This window comes from Rana temporaria, chromosome 12 (assembly GCF_905171775.1).
Source record: "Rana temporaria chromosome 12, aRanTem1.1, whole genome shotgun sequence".
Classification (NCBI taxonomy): domain Eukaryota; kingdom Metazoa; phylum Chordata; class Amphibia; order Anura; family Ranidae; genus Rana; species Rana temporaria.
Window position 1 is genome coordinate 126902851 of NC_053500.1, and position 20125 is coordinate 126922975.

The 20125-nt window shown below is 43.0% G+C and overlaps 1 protein-coding gene across 3 annotated transcripts in view; it reads right to left on the reverse strand.

The window, feature by feature from the left end:
• Positions 1–20125, reverse strand: part of LOC120918801 (CMP-N-acetylneuraminate-beta-galactosamide-alpha-2,3-sialyltransferase 2-like) — a 62266-nt gene that overhangs the window by 4746 nt on the left and 37395 nt on the right. For all 3 annotated transcript variants that reach the window (XM_040330608.1, XM_040330607.1, XM_040330606.1), the window contains 4 exons: positions 12805–13584; positions 9960–10153; positions 2671–2850; positions 487–532 (listed from right to left, as the gene is read on the reverse strand). In XM_040330608.1, coding sequence (XP_040186542.1) covers positions 487–532; positions 2671–2850; positions 9960–10153; positions 12805–13098 — 714 coding nt within the window. In that variant the 5' untranslated portion in view covers positions 13099–13584. The remainder of the gene's footprint in view (positions 1–486; positions 533–2670; positions 2851–9959; positions 10154–12804; positions 13585–20125) is intronic.

Below are 20125 nucleotides of genomic sequence, written 5' to 3' on the forward strand. Positions count from 1 at the left end.
AAACCCTTTCTTTAAAGTAGTACATTACAACTTACCTGAAGGTACAGTGAATATCTCCTAAACTTCCACAATTTAGCAGGTATTCACATTACATGCAGCTGGAGATGTCACTGGCGCATGCGCTTTGAAGGGACAGTATACCCGTGCCGTCCCTTCAGAGCTCCGTGCCACATTTTGTGACTCCCATGCGTGAGAGTGACTTCATCGTGGTGTGGTCAATCAGATGGCCGGAGGACGCGAACCCGGAAGGAAGACCGGGAGAAGATGGAAGGGCCTGTCAGTGGTGGAGGGCTTCGTTCTAAGGTAAGTATTTAATAATGTGCTGGTATGCGATGCAAACACAAACACAAATACAAAAGAAGAGTAAATAAAATTCATAGAAAAAAAAAGCGGGGTAGATCTATAAATTTTTCTGAGATCCCTCCACTTACACCTATGGCCAAAGCCCTGTTATAGTGTTTTGTTATTTGGTTCTTCAGGACTCACCTTGTCCTTATCAGCTTGAATGTATTGCTTGACCCTTGTATATGTACTGGAAAGAAAAAAAAAAATTTATGCCAGTCAATAATATTTTAAAGGTGAATGGACTGTTCTATTGTACCATATACATACATTTACAAATACTGTACTCTTATAAGAAATTCCTTATGTTGGTTGTAAACCACAGACATGAAATATGAACAAAGCATATCCTTCAATAGTGTATAATTGTCTCAATCCAGAGCACTAAGACCCCTTTCAAACTGAGGTGGTGGGGGCATCGGCAGTAAAGTGCCACTATTTTTAGCGGCGCTTTACCGTCATTTTTTGTGGCAGTATTTGTCCGCTAGCGAGGGAAAAAAGGGTTAAAACCACCCACAAAGCGCTGCTGCAGCGGCATTTTGCCGGTGCTGCCCATTCATTTCAATTGGCAGGGGCGATTTATGAGTGGTGTATAAATAAATAAATAAATACACACACACACACACACACACACAGTGCAGCCTCGGATTGCAAGTAACACGGTTAATGAGCGTCTTGCAATACGAGCACTGTGACTCTGTGACTCGGTTTGCGAATGTTGACTCACAAAACAAGCACGATTCAGGCCAAAGTGGTGTGCAGTGCTGCTTTTGGCCTGAGGTGGGGGGCACCGGTGGCGAGCAGAGCTGAACATTGCCGATCGCAGCCGATCGGCGCCGTTCGTAAATGCACAGAAAGACCCGAGGACAGCACAGTTGACCTTGGCAAATCTAGGGTAGGAAGTCTTTCCGCGGTTTGCCGAGGACAGCCAAAGTGTCCTCAGGCCTTTTTGGCCGCTTCTGAGGCTCTCCGGCCCCCCCCCCCCCCCCGCCTCTGGCTGCATGCGGTATTGCATCCCAATGCGGAACAAATTATTTTCGTTTGGGGAAGCTCGCTTTGATATGCGAGTACTTTGGATTACGAGTATACTCCTGGAACGGATTATGCTCGTAATCCGAGGTTCCACTGTATATATAAATGCTCTATATAAACAAAAGAACATTTGTGAGGTCAGGAACTGAAGTTGGAGGAGGGGACCTGGCTAACAATTAGCATCTCAGTTCCTTCCAATGGCGTTCAAAAGGGTTAAGCTCAGGGCTCTGTGCAGGCCATTTGAGATCATCAGCATGTCTTTATGAAGCTTTGAGCACAGGGGTATAGTCATGCTGGTACAGTGAAAGGCCTTCGCAAACTACATCACGAGTTGGAAGTGCACAATTGTCTCTGTATTTTGTAGCATTAAGAGTACCTTCCAACAGAAACATTGAATGCAATAATTTGGAAGGGTAGCCACATACTTTGGGTTATGAAGCGTTATGCAGCGTACACGCGATCATTTTTCGGGTTGTAAAAAACTACGTTTTTCAGGCTCTAGAAAAAACAACGTTTTTTTCAACTTCATCATTAAAACGGCCTTGCCCACACACGATCGTTAAAAAAAAAAATGCTCTAGCAAAGCACGGTGACGTACAACACGTACAACGGCACTATAAAGGGGAAGTTCCATTCAGATGACGCCACCCTTTGGGCTGCTTTAGCTGATTCCGTGTTAGTAAAAGACGATTCGCGCTTTTCTGTCTGTTACAGCGTGATGAATGTGCTTACTCCATTATAAACGCTAGTTTTACCAGAACGAGCGCTCCCGTCTCATAACTTGTTTCTGGGCATGCGCAGGTTTTTCACGTCGTTAAAGCCCACACACGATCATTTTTTACAACCCGAAAAACGACATTGTTTAAAACGTCGTGAAAAAATAGAGCATGTTCGGAAAAAAAAAATTGCCCGTTTTTCAGAACCCAAAAAATGCTCTGAAGCCCACACACGATCGTTTTAAATTACATTTTTAAAAACCGTCGTTTTTTACAACCCGAAAAGCGATCGTGTGTACACGGCATAATATTGGATGGTCAGTTATCCAGAAACTTTTTGCCATGTAGTGTGAAAAAAATAGTATATAAATCTCTCCCTTATTCCATATCTGCTTAGCTATGCCCATATATGAATAAGGCCATGCTGTTTTTTTTTTTTCCAGGCTCTGTCCCTTGTAGACAGAAAAACAGGACTGGCCTATCAAAACCCAAGTATGCATAACGCTAAGGTGACTTTTAGGTCCATTTATTCCCAATGTAACTCCATAAGCAAACAATCATTTCATTACTGGATACGTACAACTTGATCTCTCCTGTGGAGAGGGCACTGCTAATCCACCTAAGGTCTTGCAGTTTAAATGGCACCAGAACTAGATGGACCCCTTTTGAAATGTGCATAGCACTTTCTGGATACATAAAATGATGAGTGGTCCTGAAGCCCACATCTTCTTCAAATCCGGAAGTGAGAGCTCTGTTCATTCTAAAAAATGGAAGGAGAGCGGATGGTTAGGAAAGGCATTATAACATTTCAGAGTAGGGTTAACACAGTGGAATCTATAGACACAAAAGCTTTGGTGTACCCAGTTCTACCCCAAATCAAAAATTGTTTCCACGCGGGTATAGATTTTGTTGGCAGGCGCAAAATATTTTGTTAGGGTAGGGAGTGGTTTAGACCCCTGCCAGAGTTTTTTTTTCTTCTGTATCCCAATAAAGTGGAGGTTCACCCGGAAATGTAAATTTTTAACCTTAGATTGATGCTCATTTTGTCTAGGGGAATCGGCTAGTTTATTTAAAAACTAAGCAGTACTTACCGTTTTAGAGAGCGGTCTTCTCCGCCGCTTCCGGGTATGGGCTGCGGGACTGGGCGTTTCTATTTGATTGACAGGCTTCCGACAGGCTTCCGATGGTTGCATCTATCGCGTCACGATTTTCCGAAAGTAGCCGAACGTCGGTGCGCAGGCGCCGTATAGAGCCGCACCGACGTTCGGCTTCTTTCGGCTACTCGTGACGCGATGTATGCGACCGTCGGAAGCCTGTCGGAAGCCTGTCAATCAAATAGGAACGCCCAGTCCCAAAGACCATACCCGGAAGCGGCGGAGAAGATCGCTCGCTAAAACGGTAAGTACGGCTTTGTTTTTAAAAAAACTAGCCGATTCCCCTAGACAAAATGAGCATGAATCTAATGTTAAAACATTTTTTTCGGGTGAACTCCCGCTTTAAGAAGTTTTTTCAGAACTTCCTGTCCCAGAGGCACAACAGAAAGTAAGAGGAAAATCTCTCCAAAGTAAAGGGAAATCCCCCTTTAGACAGTTGTCACTGGAACAGGTGTCTTAATTGTGTGCCCACCTCCTGTTCCTGTGACAACTCCAAGGCTGGCTTCAGACCTGTCCACTCTAATGTTTTTCCTTAAATGGGTTGTAAAGGTACAATTTTGTTTTCCTAAATAGCTTCTTTTACGTTAGTGCAGTCCTCCTTCACTTACCTCATCCTGCAATTTTGCTTTTAAATGTCCTTATTTCTTCTGAGAAATCCTCACTTCCTGTTCTTCTGTCTAACTCCACACAGTAATGCAAGGCTTTCTCCCTGGTGTGGAGTGTCGTGCTCGCCCCTCCCCTCTCTACAGGAGAGTCAGGACGCCCACTAACACACAGCTCCTTTCTCGATCTGTAACGTAGAGTGCGTCCTGACTCTCCTGTAGTCCAAGGGAGGGGGCGAGCACGACACTCCACACCAGGGAGAAAGCCTCGCATTACTGTGTGTAGTTACAGACAGAAGAACAGGAAGTGAGGATTTCTCAGAAGAAATAAGGACATTTAACAGCAAAATGGAAGGATGAGGTAAGTGAATGAGGACTGCACTAAGGTAAAGGAAGCTATTTAGGGAATTTTTTTTTACCTTTACAACCCCTTTAAGTCAAGGTGTGATAACAGCCTAAAAGTTTGGATTTCCCATCTCTTTCTGTACCGGACATGGGTCATCAGGACAAATAGTGAGTGTCGGGGGTGTATCGTGAAATCAGTGGGCCCGCGTGCAAAATCAAAAGTGGGCCCTAGGCAGTGAGTGACAAAGTCAATAATGCAGCACCCTGAGTTTATGCTATATATTGGGGATGGCTTAAAAGGGGGTGTGGTTAAATAGATTCCGAAATGACTTGCATAGTGCAGAATGTGGTAATGATAAATAGAGAATGTACAGTGTGAAGTGTACGGCAGTGGGTAGTATGTGCAGGAGAGGGGTGTGGAGTGTATATTTTTTTTTGGGGGGGGGGCTTTCAGAGGCTTTCATTCATAAACTGAAGCCGAGGAAATCATAAATTGCATTGACAGGCCTAGATTGAACTTTTTTTTTTCTACAGCTGCTGAAAGAAAAATAATGTTTAACATGACAACATTCATACTGTTTATTCCGCCCACAGACGTGTGTACTAAACACAAAGGAAACCTTGGGCCAGATTCAGGTACAGCGGCGTAACTTTGAGCGGGCGTAGCGCATCTCATATGCGCTACGCCGACGTAACATAGAGAGGCAAGACCAGTATTCACAAAGCACTTGCTCCCTAAGTTACGGCGGAGTAGCGTAAATGGGCCGGCGTAAGCCTGCCTAATTCAAATAAGGTAGTGGGCGTGTTGTAGGGTTGTCCTGATACCACTTTTTTAGGACCGAGTACAAGTACTGATACTTTTTTTCAAGTACTCGCCGATACCGAATATCGATACTTTTTTTTAAATGTGTCCCCAAATGCAGCCATGTCCCCCACGAATGCAGCCATGTCCCCCACATATGCAGCCATGTCCCCCACATATGCAGCCTTGTCCCCCCACATATGCAGCCATGTCGCCTCACATATGCAGCCATGTCCCCCCACATATGCAGCCATGTCCCCCCACATATGCAGCCATGTCGCCTCACATATGCAGCCATGTCCCCCCACATATGCAGCCATGTCCCCCCACATATGCAGCCATGTCCCCCACATATGCAGCCTTGTCCCCCACATATGCAGCCATGTCCCCCACATATGCAGCCATGTCCCCCCACATATGCAGCCATGTCGCCTCACATATGCAGCCATGTCCCCCCCACATATGCAGCCATGTCCCCCATAGATGCAGCCATGTCCCCCATAGATGCAGCCATGTCTCCCCACATATGCAGCCATGTCTCCCCACATATGCAGCCATGTCCCCCCACATATGCAGCCATGTCCCCCACATATGCAGCCATGTCTCCCCATACATAGATGCCGCCGCCTAGTTAATCAGCGTGCGGGGAACATTACAGCTTTCATTTGAATAGCTGTCTGTTCTCCGCCGCGCCACGTATAGACACTCCCCCTTGCTCGGGATTGGACGGGTGATCTGCACTTCGATAGACAGATCACCCGTCCAATCCCAAGCAAGGGGGATTATACGGGTATCTATACGTGGCGTGGCGGGGAATAGACAGCTATTCAAATGAAAGCTGTAATGTTCCCTGCACGCTGATTAAATAGGCGGCGGGGGCGTTGCGGTATGCGGCGGCGACGGCGGCGGGGGGGTAGTATCGGATCTGGCATCGGGGGCATTTGCGGGAGTACAAGTACTCCCGCAGATGCTCAGTATCGGTCCCGATACAGATACTGGTATCGGGACAACCCTAGCGTGTTGTATTAAAATTAACCGTGACGCCATGTAAATGCATGGCCAAACGAACGCTCAGAATCACGTTGCATATACTCCCTAAGATACGATGGCTCAATGCGTACAACGTGAACTTAACCTACGCCCAGCCCCATTCACGTACGACTTACGTAAACGACGTAAAATCCGATGGCTGTTTCCCGACATCCATACCCTAACATGACTTACCCCTGCTTTATGAGGGATAACTTTACGCCGGACGTACGCCTTACGTAAACGGCGTAGCTTACTGCGACGGGCGCAAGTACGTTCGTGAATCGGCGTATCTAGGTCATTTACATATTCGACGCGTAAATCAATGGAAGCGCCCCTAGCGGCCAGCGTAAATATGCACCCAAGATACGACGGCGTAGGGGACTTACGTCGGTCGGATGGAGCCAGAATTCAGGCGTATCTGGTTTCAAGAATACGGCGCATCCGTGGACTTACGCGGCGTATAAGAAGATACGTTGGCGTAAGTCGTACCTGAAATTGGCCCCTTATCTTTAGATTCCTGTGTGCTACAAATGAAAACTGCAGGCATCTCCAGTATGCAATCCTCTAGCAAATTCATTTACAATTTTACAAATCAGAAACAATTTTCTTTCTGGAGTTTACAAAACCTTATTTTTTAAATTACATAATACTTTAACAGCAGGTTTCCTCACACACTCAAAAAAGCATATTTATGTTCAAAGTTAGTTTTAAGATGTAACAAAAAAACAAATAACATTTCTTAGACGGACACAAAAATATTGCACAAATATTAACAATGTTATTTTTAATTTTATGTAATTTTTCCTTCTCCGACATCTGGTGACCATTCAGGAAGGGTGTGCCCTGCTGTGAAATATAAAAACGCTTTCCATAATTAACATTTGGATTTCAGTAGACAACCATAATTATAGTGATGGCAAAGTTTGTAGGAGACAGTTACAGCTTTCACCAAAGCTAAGTGTAATGCTTAGTATAGCTTCACCTTTAGAAAATACCATTTCCTTAAGACAAGCAAGCCCCGGGACTTATTACACAATGCTTTACTCTATTGGCGCGCGCACACGATCAGAAATTCCGACAAGAAAACTGTGGATTTTTTCTGACGGAATTTTGGCTCAAACTTGTGTTGCATACACACGGTCACACAAAATTCAGACCTTCAAGAACGCGGTGACGTACAACACTACGACGAGCCGAGAAAAATAAAGTTCAATGATTCCGAGCATGCGTCGAATTGATTCCGAGCATGCATGTTTTTTTTGCGCATCGGAATTGCATTTCCGACAAGAACTTTTCCCGTCGAAAAATTTGAGAACCAGCACTCAAATTTTTGCTGTCAGTAATTCCGACACAAAAAGTCAGATGGGACCTACACATGGTCGGAATTTCCGACCAAAAGCTCACATCAAACTTTTCTTGTTGGAAATTCAGAGCGTGTGTATGCAGCATATGGCCAGGTAGAGGCAGAAAAAAAATAGAACAAGAGTACCTGTGGTTCAAGAAGATAGAGACAGATGGGACGCAAAAGATGTCTGGGACTTATGTCTTGGCTAGAGCAGGGCAATAGGTTGGTCCAGGCAGCAGGCAGGGACATGATCAGTAAACAGGCAAGGGTTGGTCCAGGTGGGAGATAAGAGATGTGGTTGGTAAACAGGCATGTCAAGATTCACATGCACTTAAGGCATGTGGGGCTTAACTCTGACGCACACAGATGTAGGATCAATAAGAGGCAAGCTTGGAGAATAGAGCCACAAGAGGATTAGCCTGAGAGGTAGCTTCATGGCCCCAAAACAGGATGCTGAAGAGCACAAATACCTGAGTTGTCAGAGGCCCTCTGGGGAGAAGACTGATCGGCATAAAATGCAGATTCCTCTAAAAACATCCATAAAAAGCCTAAAAAGAAAGGGATGGGCATCCAGAGAAATGGTAGCAGTAAGAGCGAAGTGGCTAAGGCAGGAACTGAGGCAAGAATTAAACAGGCAACAATTTTAGTTAAAGACAAACCAATCTGTGATCTCTGATGTCGCAACCAATGGGTTCCCCAGCATATATTACACAATTCTGTATTCTCTGGCTAGGCAGCACAAAAGGCAGAGCAAAGGTGGGAAAAGAGTGCCTTTGGTTCAGAAAAACACAGATGTCCATATAGGATGGCTGGGACTCATGCCTTGGCTGAAGCGTCATCAGATAGACAAGAAAAGAGGTCGGTGCAGGCAACTGGTAGATACATAATCAGTAAACAGGGAATGTTTGGTCCAGGTGGCTGACAAGAGACCTGGCTACATCACAGGCATGTCAAGATTCAGGTACACTAATGGCAGTGCTAGAGAGGCAAGTGGAAAAACCTATCACAAGCATCAGGCACAGGGTCTGCGATGCCTAAATCTAACACAGAGGCAGGATCAATAGGAGGGAAGCAGAGAGGATAGAGCTACAGACCCTACCTGGGAACAGAACACCTGGACGTTAGATTGCTTTGCTTGGATACAGGTGCTTGGATACAATGAAGAGCCCAGAGGAGGAGCCAGAGGGGCAGCTTCATTACCTGGCAAAAGAATGCCAAGTAATGCAGCTGCCATCATCAAAATAGCTCAGGGAAGTTGGCTGATCAGTGTGGGATGTAGGATTGCTGAGAACAGAGGTGCTGTGGGGAGCTCATAAGAAGGAATACATATTTTCTTTTATAGCAGGAAACAATAATGTAAAAAAAACTGAGGAAAAATGTACATTTTGTTGTCCTGGGTAAGGAATTAGATTGCAGCAGTCACTTTTCCAAGGAACGCTGTTGACAAAGAATAAGATTGGCTGCTTTGGGCAACAAAAGCCCATGCGTATGTGTGTATATACTGTATACTGACTTGTCAGTAGAGCAGTGGGCGGTGTTGGCAGTTTTTATTTTTATTATTAAAAATGTTACAATTTTATTTTTTACATTATTTTTATTTTTTTAGGAGCCCCATTAGGGGGCTTAGGTGAAATATCAGGGGTTTAAACAGGGGGAATCTGCACCACACAGGGTGATTAGGGTATGCCCAGGCACACCTGGCACACACCTATGGTACAGTGCTTTCCGCTCGACCAAAAATATGGCTTCTTCAGGAGGCTCATAAATCACTGTACAGAGTGTTACTATAATTAAATAGAAGACCTTACATCATAAATACAATTCAATACATTCAAATATTTAACCAAATGCATAGACATTATTTAGGAAACACGCCTATAATATTTACAAAAAAAATAAACCAAAAACAACATATTTTGATAGATCATGCGATGGTACTTCTCACCATGCATGCATATACATACCCGGTAATCATATTTGATAGAGATGATATATATCATCTCCATCACATATGATCACATGTTAAAATATGTTGTTTTTGGTTTGTATTATAGGTGTGTTTCCTAAATAAAATCAATGAATTTGGTTAAATATTTAAATGTATTGAATTACATTTATCATGTAATGTCTTCTATTTAAAAATAGTAACACCCTATACAGTGACTCATGAGCCTCCTGAAGAAGCCATATTTCTGGTGAAACATGCCGAGCAGAAACCACTGTACATACACCATGACCGCAAGAACATTATGTTGTTGTTTTTAAAAATTGTATTTTTTTTTACAAAAATAAAACTTGTATGTTTTTTTACATAAGAAAATTTCTGTCTATACATGTGTTTTTTTTGCACCTGAAAAATCCCCTCTTACATCTCCTTAAAATGACTAAAGAAGTTATCACATATTCGTAGTTGTACCTTACAAGAATCAGTAATTTGGATAGTAGGTTACTGAGGAACAAAACTTTGGATAAATTTATATATATATATATATATATATATATATATATATATATATATATATATATATATATATATATATATAAAAGTTTAGCCACTCGGCAAGTCCAATAACAATGTGGCATTGTTACCTGATGATAAGTTTATGGGAATCTATTTTTTTCCCATGACGTGATCCTTTAAGGTTACCGGAATTCCCCACAACAGCACAGGTTCGGCATGGTCTGTTGTACACCTCTTCATATGGGTTCCCATTGGGTATAACCTTGAACATCTGACCAAGTATTCCAGGAATGTCACTTGCATTGTTATTTCCTTGGAGACTCTGCATGACATAAAATATACACTAAAAAGGCGGCTGATCCCAAACAACATTACAAAGGCTAACGAGGAGGCTAAATTCATATTGCACACACACTCTATTAGTAAATCACTCCCTATATGCCTGTGGCCCAGTTTCTTGAGTAACACAACTTTCAGTTCTGCAAATGAATTCCTCAAAACTCAATTTATGCACAACAGCAACATGGATTGAGAAATACAGTTTCTCATCTGTAAGAAGAAAGTGCTTGCAAAACATTTATTCTTTTTGATTACCGGTAACCACAATTTCACTAATACTGTAATCTCCAATTCATACTGATATGTTATGGTAATTTATGGCTATTTAAAGTGGTGTTCCACTGGTGGTGGTGGTGGTGGTGGTGGTGGCGGTGGTGGTGTTAAAAAAAAATCCTTTAAAAAAAAAAAAAAAAAGATAATTTTTTTACTCACCAGAAAGGGCGGTTGCTATGCGGAACTTGCTAATCTGCCTCTTCCTCCACCTCGGCAGGTCTTCTTCCTCGTCCTACTCGCGGTGTTTTCTGGGGAATGTGGCGCGTTGCCTTCTGGGAACTGTGTGAAACCCAGAAAGCAGCCACCCATTCACAAAGTGGCGCGAGCCTCTCGCATGCGCAGTAGGACACGGGCCTGTTTCCCTTACTGAGGATGGCGGCGTCGGAACTTTTTTTACCGTCCTGCTAGCGCACTGCTCCAGTGTGAAAGCCCTCTCAGCTTCCACACTGGAGAGACAGCAGCGGCTGTTTCAGGGTGCTTTGTAGGCGCTACTTTTAGCGTTATAGCGCCTGGAAAGCACCCCAGTGTGAAAGGGGTCTTAACAGCTCCCCCCCCAAAAATATCAAATTATATTCTATAACTAGATGCCTGTCAAACGCTCTCTGAAGGGAGAGGGCACATGGGGGTGCCCAGACAGCAGGGGGTTGGTTGGGCACAGACATGGATACCCCTGCAGTGAGGTCGGAGGGAGTAAAAGGAGGAGAAGCCAGCAGTGCTGCAGGGTGAGCCACAAGAGTCTGCAATAAGGCAGTGCAGCTGGCCCTCTTGTTCAACAGATGCTAGGCCCCCCTTTTGAATTGAGGAGGTTCGGGGTCGGTACAGGAGGGCTGGCTGTACTGCCTTACCAGCGGCCCTGTATCTATATTAGGTTTGCCACCCCATCCCTGTAAACCCAAACACATATGAATTACACATGTTCTGTAGCTGATTAAGGTGCTAATTAAACTCACTTGGTGCCTTATCTGCATTAAATAAGAACCTGTGTAATTCATAGGTGTTCGGATTTAAAGGATGGGGTGGCAACTATATATATTATAGGATGGGGTCGAGGATAAAGCTTTGAGATCATTTGCAGATATAGACTGGAGTTGGTCTAACAAAGACCAAGTGAGCAGGCCGAAAAGTTTCCATTGTTTCAAATGAAGGAGAAAGCCAGCTGTGCAGGAAATTGGCATTCAATGTTGAGTGTGAAGATGATATCGTCCTAGAGCAGAACTGTGGGAAACCTTTTGTATACAGTATATCCAAATAAATATTGATTTTACAGTTACTATGATTTATGACTATTTAAAAGAGTATAATTTCTTATGTAATTATTGATCTAACAGTGCAATTAGTTCAGTATTGTTTGGTACATAATGGAAAATGTGCAAGTTATTGTCCATTAAGGGAACATTTCTGGCACTTTTATAAGCTACTTTGCAGACAAGTTAGGTGTTTGCAATGTTCGGCTCTTAAAAAATAATGGACGAGATGGCCTGTGCGTTGACATAAAGAAGAGCTGAACTTTGGAGACTGTGTTAAAAAAGGGAAGTACAGGGTAAAGGACTAGTCTGCAGTAATGCCTGTAGACCCCCTGCCGTGGATACTGTCCCCAAGCCTTTGTTACACATTGTGTTCCTATGTGTGTAGGTGGCCATCTTGGTAGAGTACAAGCAGTTGCGGCCCATCCAATGGGTGCCCCCCCACCCATGCATCTGGCCCCCTGATCTCTATACAGGGACACCGGACCATAGATTCTAATGGGGGGGGAGTTTTTCCTTGAAGCACGTTATTAGAGTCAGAGGCTCTAAAAGGCTTCAAAATAGGATGGGCTCGGAACATAGAGAACTGTGATCCGAGCCCACCCAGTTGTGTGACAATAACGAATAAATATTTGCTATTTTTACACAGATTCTCCTCCCGGCCAATCAGTACGCAGGTCTTGAAACTGGAAATTGGCTGAAAGGAGAAACTACTCTGGCCGCTGGGAGAAGGAGGGAGCGGATGCGGGAGAGGAGAGGAGACGCAGTGGAAGCTAGCAGGCCACCCGTCTGTCACCCAGAGGGAAGCTATGCTGGCCTCCGGGAGGAGGAGGGAGGAGACACGCCACAGGAGGAAATGCGAGCAGAGGAGATATAGAAGCCGGTCACCCGGAGGGATGCCCACGGTAAGTGTTGCAGCCGCCGGGTGACACTGGCCAAATGACAGAGGGGATGGCTGGCTGTGCGCTGTTTGCTGCCCCCCCCCCAAAAAAAAAATACCACTGGCCGCGACTGAGCAGAAGGGTTTGCTCCCTCATGTTAGACCTACCCTCTGATGACCTGATGATGTGTGATCACACACAGGTCGATAAATTCAATATTTTTCTATTTTACTTACCAACCACCATTTTAGAACGTGAGTCGGGATCACTTGATCCTTACTTGCTAGTAGAGGTTGTACAGATGCATTGAATCGTTTTGCGAACCATGGCGTCTTTAGCTTATTTGGCTTACAGAATCCACACATACACACATGATTATCAAACTCTTCTACAACCTCCACTGGATTAGAGTAGTCTGGACAGAAGTAATTGAAGTAGATCACGAAGGCCACAACGCATAATAGTGGTGGGATCCATACTGTCCTTTTGTGATGGCTTAATCGGAAGTGACAGCGAACACAGTGCATCATATCACAGGCTCTCAGTTTTCCAGATCCAGAAAATAAAACCAGTTCTTCTTTTTACCCTCAGGTTTATTAAGCATGTTGCTTTGCAAAATAATGTTCCATTTTTTCAGTAGACACGAAGATAGACCAAGATGAGACCTAGGATTCCCACAAAATCATTTAGGTCAGATTCCAACATTTTTTTAAATGCTGCTAAATATTTACCGCATGAGGTTGAGGAGAATATGCAGAAGAATGTGCAACCGATAATTCACCATCTCGTTATTCTCTCAACAGACAATTCCAGATATCCCAAAATCAATACTTCCGTGCAATATTGTATGAAACTGGCTGTAGGCAAGATTTACAACAGAAGGAAATAATACATGTGTTTTATGTTTCTTTCCAAAACTCCAGGTGATTACACTTGGTCTTCCACCATGATTCCCATTAGTAATAGTGCAGGGTTTTAGATCATTCACGTGTCAATGTTTTTCTTTCTTGAATAACCTAAAAGATACAAAGAAATTTATAATTATGACTTGGAAAAAACCCAGAGAACATGCCTAGTGGCACCATGAAGAATCAATATGGATATGATAAAGTATGCAACTGAGACCCATACTTTTATTATGACTCCAGGTTTCGAAAGGTAAGCATTGCTCATATTTATTTATTTATATATATATATATATATATATATATATATATATATATATATATATATATATATATAAATATATACACACACACATACACAGTTGTGTTTAAAATAGTAGCAGTCCAAAATCCCTAACCAGATCAATCACTGTTCTTGGTATAAATTATATTTCTACATGGCAAATCATTTACTAGTAGTTGTAGTAGAGTAATAGAAAACCAACAGACCCAACAGTCATGACATGCATGCTGCTGATTCATTAATTGAAAGGGGCGTGTTCAAAATAATAGCAGCGTGGAGTTCAATTAGTGAGGTCATTCAGCCTGTGAAAAAAACAGGTGTCACATAGGTGGTCCTTGTTTAAAGGGTTGTAAACCCTCCTGATTTTTCACCTTAATACTTCCTATGCATTAAGGTGAAAAAACGACCGCCCTCCCACCCCTGTTTTACTTACCTGAGCCTTCGAAAGTCCCGCGTCCAGAACGCGCTGGATCTTTGCCCGAGGTTCTCGTCATTGGATAGGTTGATAGCAGCACAGCCATTTGCTCCCTCTACTGTCAATTAAATCCAATGACGCGGGCACCAGGGGGGCGGGGCAGAGTTCTGCATTCGACAGCTATGGATGCCGAATGCAGGACTCGGGAGTGCGCCCGCAGGGTAATCCCCTTGGGAGTGCGCTTTCCAGAGGGGGTTATCTGATGTGGGGAGGAGCCGAGAGGAACCCCAGAAAACAGCGTTCGGGGCCACTCTGTGCAAAACGAGCTGCACAGTGGAACTAAGTATGACATGTTTGTTATGTAAAAAAAAAAAAAAAAATAGTGCATCTCTCTCTGAAAATCTGAGTAAAATGGGTCGTTCCAGACATCGTTCAGAAGAACAGCGTACTTTGATTAAAAAGTTGATTCTAAAGGGTAAAACATAGAAAAATTAGCAAAACCTGATAGGCTGCTCAGTTAAAATGATCTCAAATGCTTTAAAATTGCAACAAAAAACAGATAGAGGTGGAAGAAAACTACCATTCGAATGAATACGCAGCCAATGATCAACTCCAGGATGATAAAAGAAGGTGTGAAGTTACCTGTGATTACTGTAACAATTAGAAGATGCCTATGTGAAGCCAAGCTGTTGGCAAGAAGCCCCCGCAAAGTCCCATTGGTGAAAAAACGACATGTGCTGAAGAGCTTACAATTTGCCAAAGAACACATTGATTGGCCTAAAGAGAAATGGTGCAACGTTTAATAAAAAAAAAAATATATATATATATAAAAAAAGAAAGAAAATAATATAAAAAAAAAATTATTTTATAAAAAAAAGGGGGGTTGCCATCCGGGGCCTTGGGGACCTCTGGGCCCTTTAATAATAATAATAAATATATATATATATATATATATATATATATATATATATATATATATATATATAAAAAAATATATATAAAAAAATAAATAACAAAAAAGGGAGGTTGCCATTTGGGGCTCTGTGGGCCTCCGGGCCCCTGGGAATCTCCGGGCCCCTAAAAGGGGGTTGCCATCCGGGCCCCTTACAGGTGTACTGCCTGTACCCCTCTGATGGCGGCCCTGTGCACTAGCCACAGGTAAATATTGCAGTGGAACACCAGTTGAGTATACAGCAAAGAAGGGTGGGGGTTGGTTAAATCAGCAAAGTGGGAGGGGGAAAAAATTGAGGAAATGTTTCCATAATGCTCTTTGGAAGTGTTCTTATTCTTTACATTAAATTAATTACTTGGCAAATATTTATATGTTTTAAATATCTGGCATGGTTATTCTTTTAACAATAAAAAGCGTCCAACTTTTTTTAACATCTGACTTGATTTGAATAGATTTCAAATATATAATATAGCAGCAGAGATTTAACGAGCTGGAAGATTCTTAAAACATATGGAAAGCACGTATTGCCTGCCATTTTTGGAAGCCCCCAACTAAGACCTGATAGTCTATACTGTCTAACGATCGGTTTTGACCTATCGGTTAGGAATCCATCGGTTAAATTTAAAGCAAGTTGGCTCTTTTTTAACGGATGGTTAAATTACCTATAGGGCCCATACACGATCGGTTTTGACCGATGAAAACGGTCCATCAGACCGTTGTCCTCTGGTTAACCTCTGGTTAACCTATCGTGTGTACGAGGCCTAAGACCAAGAACTGAGCAATCAAACACTGCTGATCACTCAGCCCTCAGTGAGCCGATGGCTGTCAATCACTGGCTCTCTGCTCTGCCCCTTCAATGCTCACTGGAGCACCAGGCTTTACAGGGGGGGGGGTAGGTAGCTGGCTTAGGCTCTCAGCAGTTTACTGAGGGGCTAAGCCAGCTGCTGGTCCCAGGGCTATCTTTAATATTAATTAAGCCCCGGGCAAACATTTCCGGATCCGGACCATATGGTCGGGGTCTTTGGACCGGGTCTGTGATGTCAGCCAACAGAGGCCTTTAGCCCGCTGTTGGCTGAAAACTGGTGCCAAGAGTGCAGAGCTAACTGCGTTTCTTTGATCCACAGCAGAAGTAAAGCCAAAAAAGCTTTGGCTATACTTCTCCTTTCAGGTAAATCTTACAATAATAATACAAAATGTTACTGAAAATATGTGTAAAAATAACTACAGCGCTAAATTAAATACTCAAACATATAACATTAATAAATCACCAAATAATAAAAAGCTGCAAAAATATTTGGTAGTGGGTCAAACAAAGTAAAGATGTGTATAATATAAAATAATGCGCTAATTATTAACTTAATTATGCCAACCGTGCTAAACAGTGATTCAAAAAACAATAAGGAACAAATCCACAAATTATGTCCAATTGTGTATAAGATGTGCACCAGTGTTTCAATTAAGACAGCAACACCCAGTTCAGTGTAGTGATAGGATTAAACGATGTAATCACAAAACCACTCCTGCTTCACAGATGGGGGGGTTCTCCTCCACACAGACACCGCTCATGAAAAGAAAAGGAGACAGCTCATTGCACAGATGGTATGGCACCAAAAAGAACCAAGCAAAAGATATTCCTCTAGAATGGCACACTCACGCTACCGCCGTTAAAACACAGCATGGATATCCAATGCACCAATCCTCCATAGGGCCGCTCAGCTGATGTTGCATCTACTCATTCGGATCCACTGTCCCGCTCGTAGCTCCTCCCCCACGCGTTACGTCAATGGTCACTTGACTTACTCATGGGTCACCATGACCCATGAGTAAGTCAAGTGACCATTGACGTAACGCGTGGGGGAGGAGCTACGAGCGGGACAGTGGATCCGAATGAGTAGATGCAACATCAGCTGAGCGGCCCTATGGAGGATTGGTGCATTGGATATCCATGCTGTGTTTTAACGGCGGTAGCGTGAGTGTGCCATTCTAGAGGAATATCTTTTGCTTGGTTCTTTTTGGTGCCATACCATCTGTGCAATGAGCTGTCTCCTTTTCTTTTCATGAGCGGTGTCTGTGTGGAGGAGAACCCCCCCATCTGTGAAGCAGGAGTGGTTTTGTGATTACATCGTTTAATCCTATCACTACACTGAACTGGGTGTTGCTGTCTTAATTGAAACACTGGTGCACATCTTATACACAATTGGACATAATTTGTGGATTTGTTCCTTACTGAAAATATGCCAACATTTCCTTTTAAATGAGATCCCCTTTGCTAGCTCGCAGATTTGACTTATAAAATGTGTTTGCTTTGTGCTCATACAATGTAATTTAGAGACCTGTAATCATGCAAAACCAAATGCTGCCAGCCGAGTTAGGTTGATAGTAGATATCAAGGCTTGGTTTGTTCAGACACCGAAAACAGAAGACGTTTTGGTGTTTTTTTCTGTTATAGATTACAGATCTAGGCACAGAGCCACAAAGAAGACAATACGTCCAACAGTCTAAAAGGGCAACAGGGCAAATAATTGAGCTCACTCAGGACAAGCTTTCAACTTGAGTTTCTTTATTTGAGAGGGTTTAAATTCGTTATTTGAGAGGGTTTACATTAGGGATGGGTGAATTGTATTTTAATTCCTGTGAATGTCCATGAAATAACAGTAAAAATCATAACATTTTGGTGAAATTTCATTATTTTGGTGTAAATCACAGGGGGCAATACCGAGAACAAATCTAAGGTTGTTTTTAAGGGTTTTATGTGCTTTAAAAATGAGAACTCCTTTCAACCCTCTTGCACCCGTTCTTACTGCTCATTATTTTACCTTTGCCACAGAAAAAAAAATATATAGCACCAACACTATGCATGGCACTTCACAACGTGAGGGCAGACAGTACAGTTACAATACAATACCGGAAGAATCAGAGAGCCCTGCACGTTAGTATTTTCAATGACTACATATTTAGATTTCTTACTGTAATGTTTACTTTAAAGTGGTTGTAAACCCTTTACAACTACTTCAAACTACAGACAAGCCTATAATTAGGCTTACCTGTAGCTGCACTGGATATCTCTTAAACCTGCACGGTTTGGGAGATATCCCTGTATTTGCATGTGCCGATGTCATGCGGTACATGCGCACGTAAGCCAACTGAAGCAACGGCACATTTGTGGCGTTGCTTTAGTTGTACTGTACCATTCCTGGCGGATGCGCGGGAGTGACGTCATCGCGGCTCCGGCCAATCACAGCCCCGGAGCCACAATACCCGGAAGTAACCTCCGGGATAGATGTCGTCGGCCGGAGGGGGAGACGAGGACGGCTGCAGGGGCTTCATTCTGGGGTAAGTAATTCATAATTAACTAGTATGCTAATTAACCGCTTGGGATCCGCGCTATAGACGAAAGACGTCCACAGCGCGTCTCTCAAGTGCAGAGTGGACATCTTTAGATGTCCTATTGTTGTCATTCCCTGTGCGCGCCACTGGGGGCGCGCAGCAGGGAAACAACGTGCCCGGCGCATTGCTCGGGAGCCGATGCGAGTGCCTGGCGGCCGTGATGTCCGCCAGACACCCGCGATCGTTGGTGACAGCAGGGACGTGGAGCTGTGAAATGCTGTGTCCCTTTACATAGGGACACAGCATCGGTCACCTCCCCCAGTCAGTCCCCTCCCCCCACACAGTAAGAACACAATGAGGGAATACATTTAACCCCTTCCTCACCCCATAGTGTTAACCCCTTCACTGCCAGTCACATTTATACAGTAATTAGTGCATTTTTATAGCACTGATCGCTGTATAAATGTGAATGGTCCCAAAATTGTGTCAAAAGTGTCCGATACGTCCGCCGCAATATCGCAGGCCTGACAAAAAAAATCGCAAATCGCCGCCATTACTGGTAAAAAAAAAAAAAAAAAAATCATAAATCTATCCCCTATTTTGTAGGCGCTATAACTTTTGCGCAAACCAATCAATATACGCTTATTGCGATTTTTTTTAACAAAAATATGTAGAAGAATACGTATCGGCCTAAAACGAGGGAAATTTTTATTTTTTTTAAAAAAAAATGGGATATTGTTATAACAAAAAGTAAAAAATATTGTGTTTTTTTTCAAAATGTTCTGTTTTTTTATGTTTATAGCGCAAAAAATAAAAATCGCAGAGGTGATCAAATACCACCAAAAGAAAGCTCTATTTGTGGGAAAAAAATGATAAAAATATAATTTGGGTACAGTGTTGTATGACCGCGCAATTGTCATTCAAAATGCTTCAGCGCTGAAAGCTGAAAATTGGTCTGGGCACGAAGGGGGTTAATTTAGAGATAGCTGTCTACAATGTAACAGATAAGAGTGCAGTACAGGAAATAAGTTGCGCTGTGTAATCCCCTGTAAAGTGTTTGCTCGGTTTCACTGCTAAGTGATTTCATAGAAGCTGAGCATAAAACACCCACGTCTACCATAAATATAAAAACATGCTGGGAAATAAAGTATAGCCTGGGTCCACACTTGTGTCAATTAGCAATTCCAGAACAAAAACACAGCGTTAGTCATGCGCTATTTTTACCCCGAATTACTGTGTTTATTTTCTTATAAAGATTCAGGCGGAACATATGAACGTGAAAGCAAGCGATCCGAATTGTATAAACATTGTGTGGGTAGGTGTCACGTTCCTTGCTTGGCCAAAGTAAATCAGATCTAACGCATAGACATCCACGGAATGGCACCTCTGGCAGTCCTAATATTTTAAAAGGCCAGTTTATCCACGGCTGATATTTCAGTTATCGGTGGGCAAGATCTAAATCTGGCTTCTTGTATTTCTGAAGACTCCATCAACATGCTCACTCTTTGGAGTTTACACTTCTGTTTTACCAGCAATATACCCATGCCCTCTATTCTCAACAATTAAACAATAAACTTAAAGCGGGGGTTCACCCTTAGAGGGCACTTTTCCCCCTTAGATTCCTGCTCGTTTTTACTAGGGGAATCGGCTATTTATTTTAAAATATGTGCAGTAC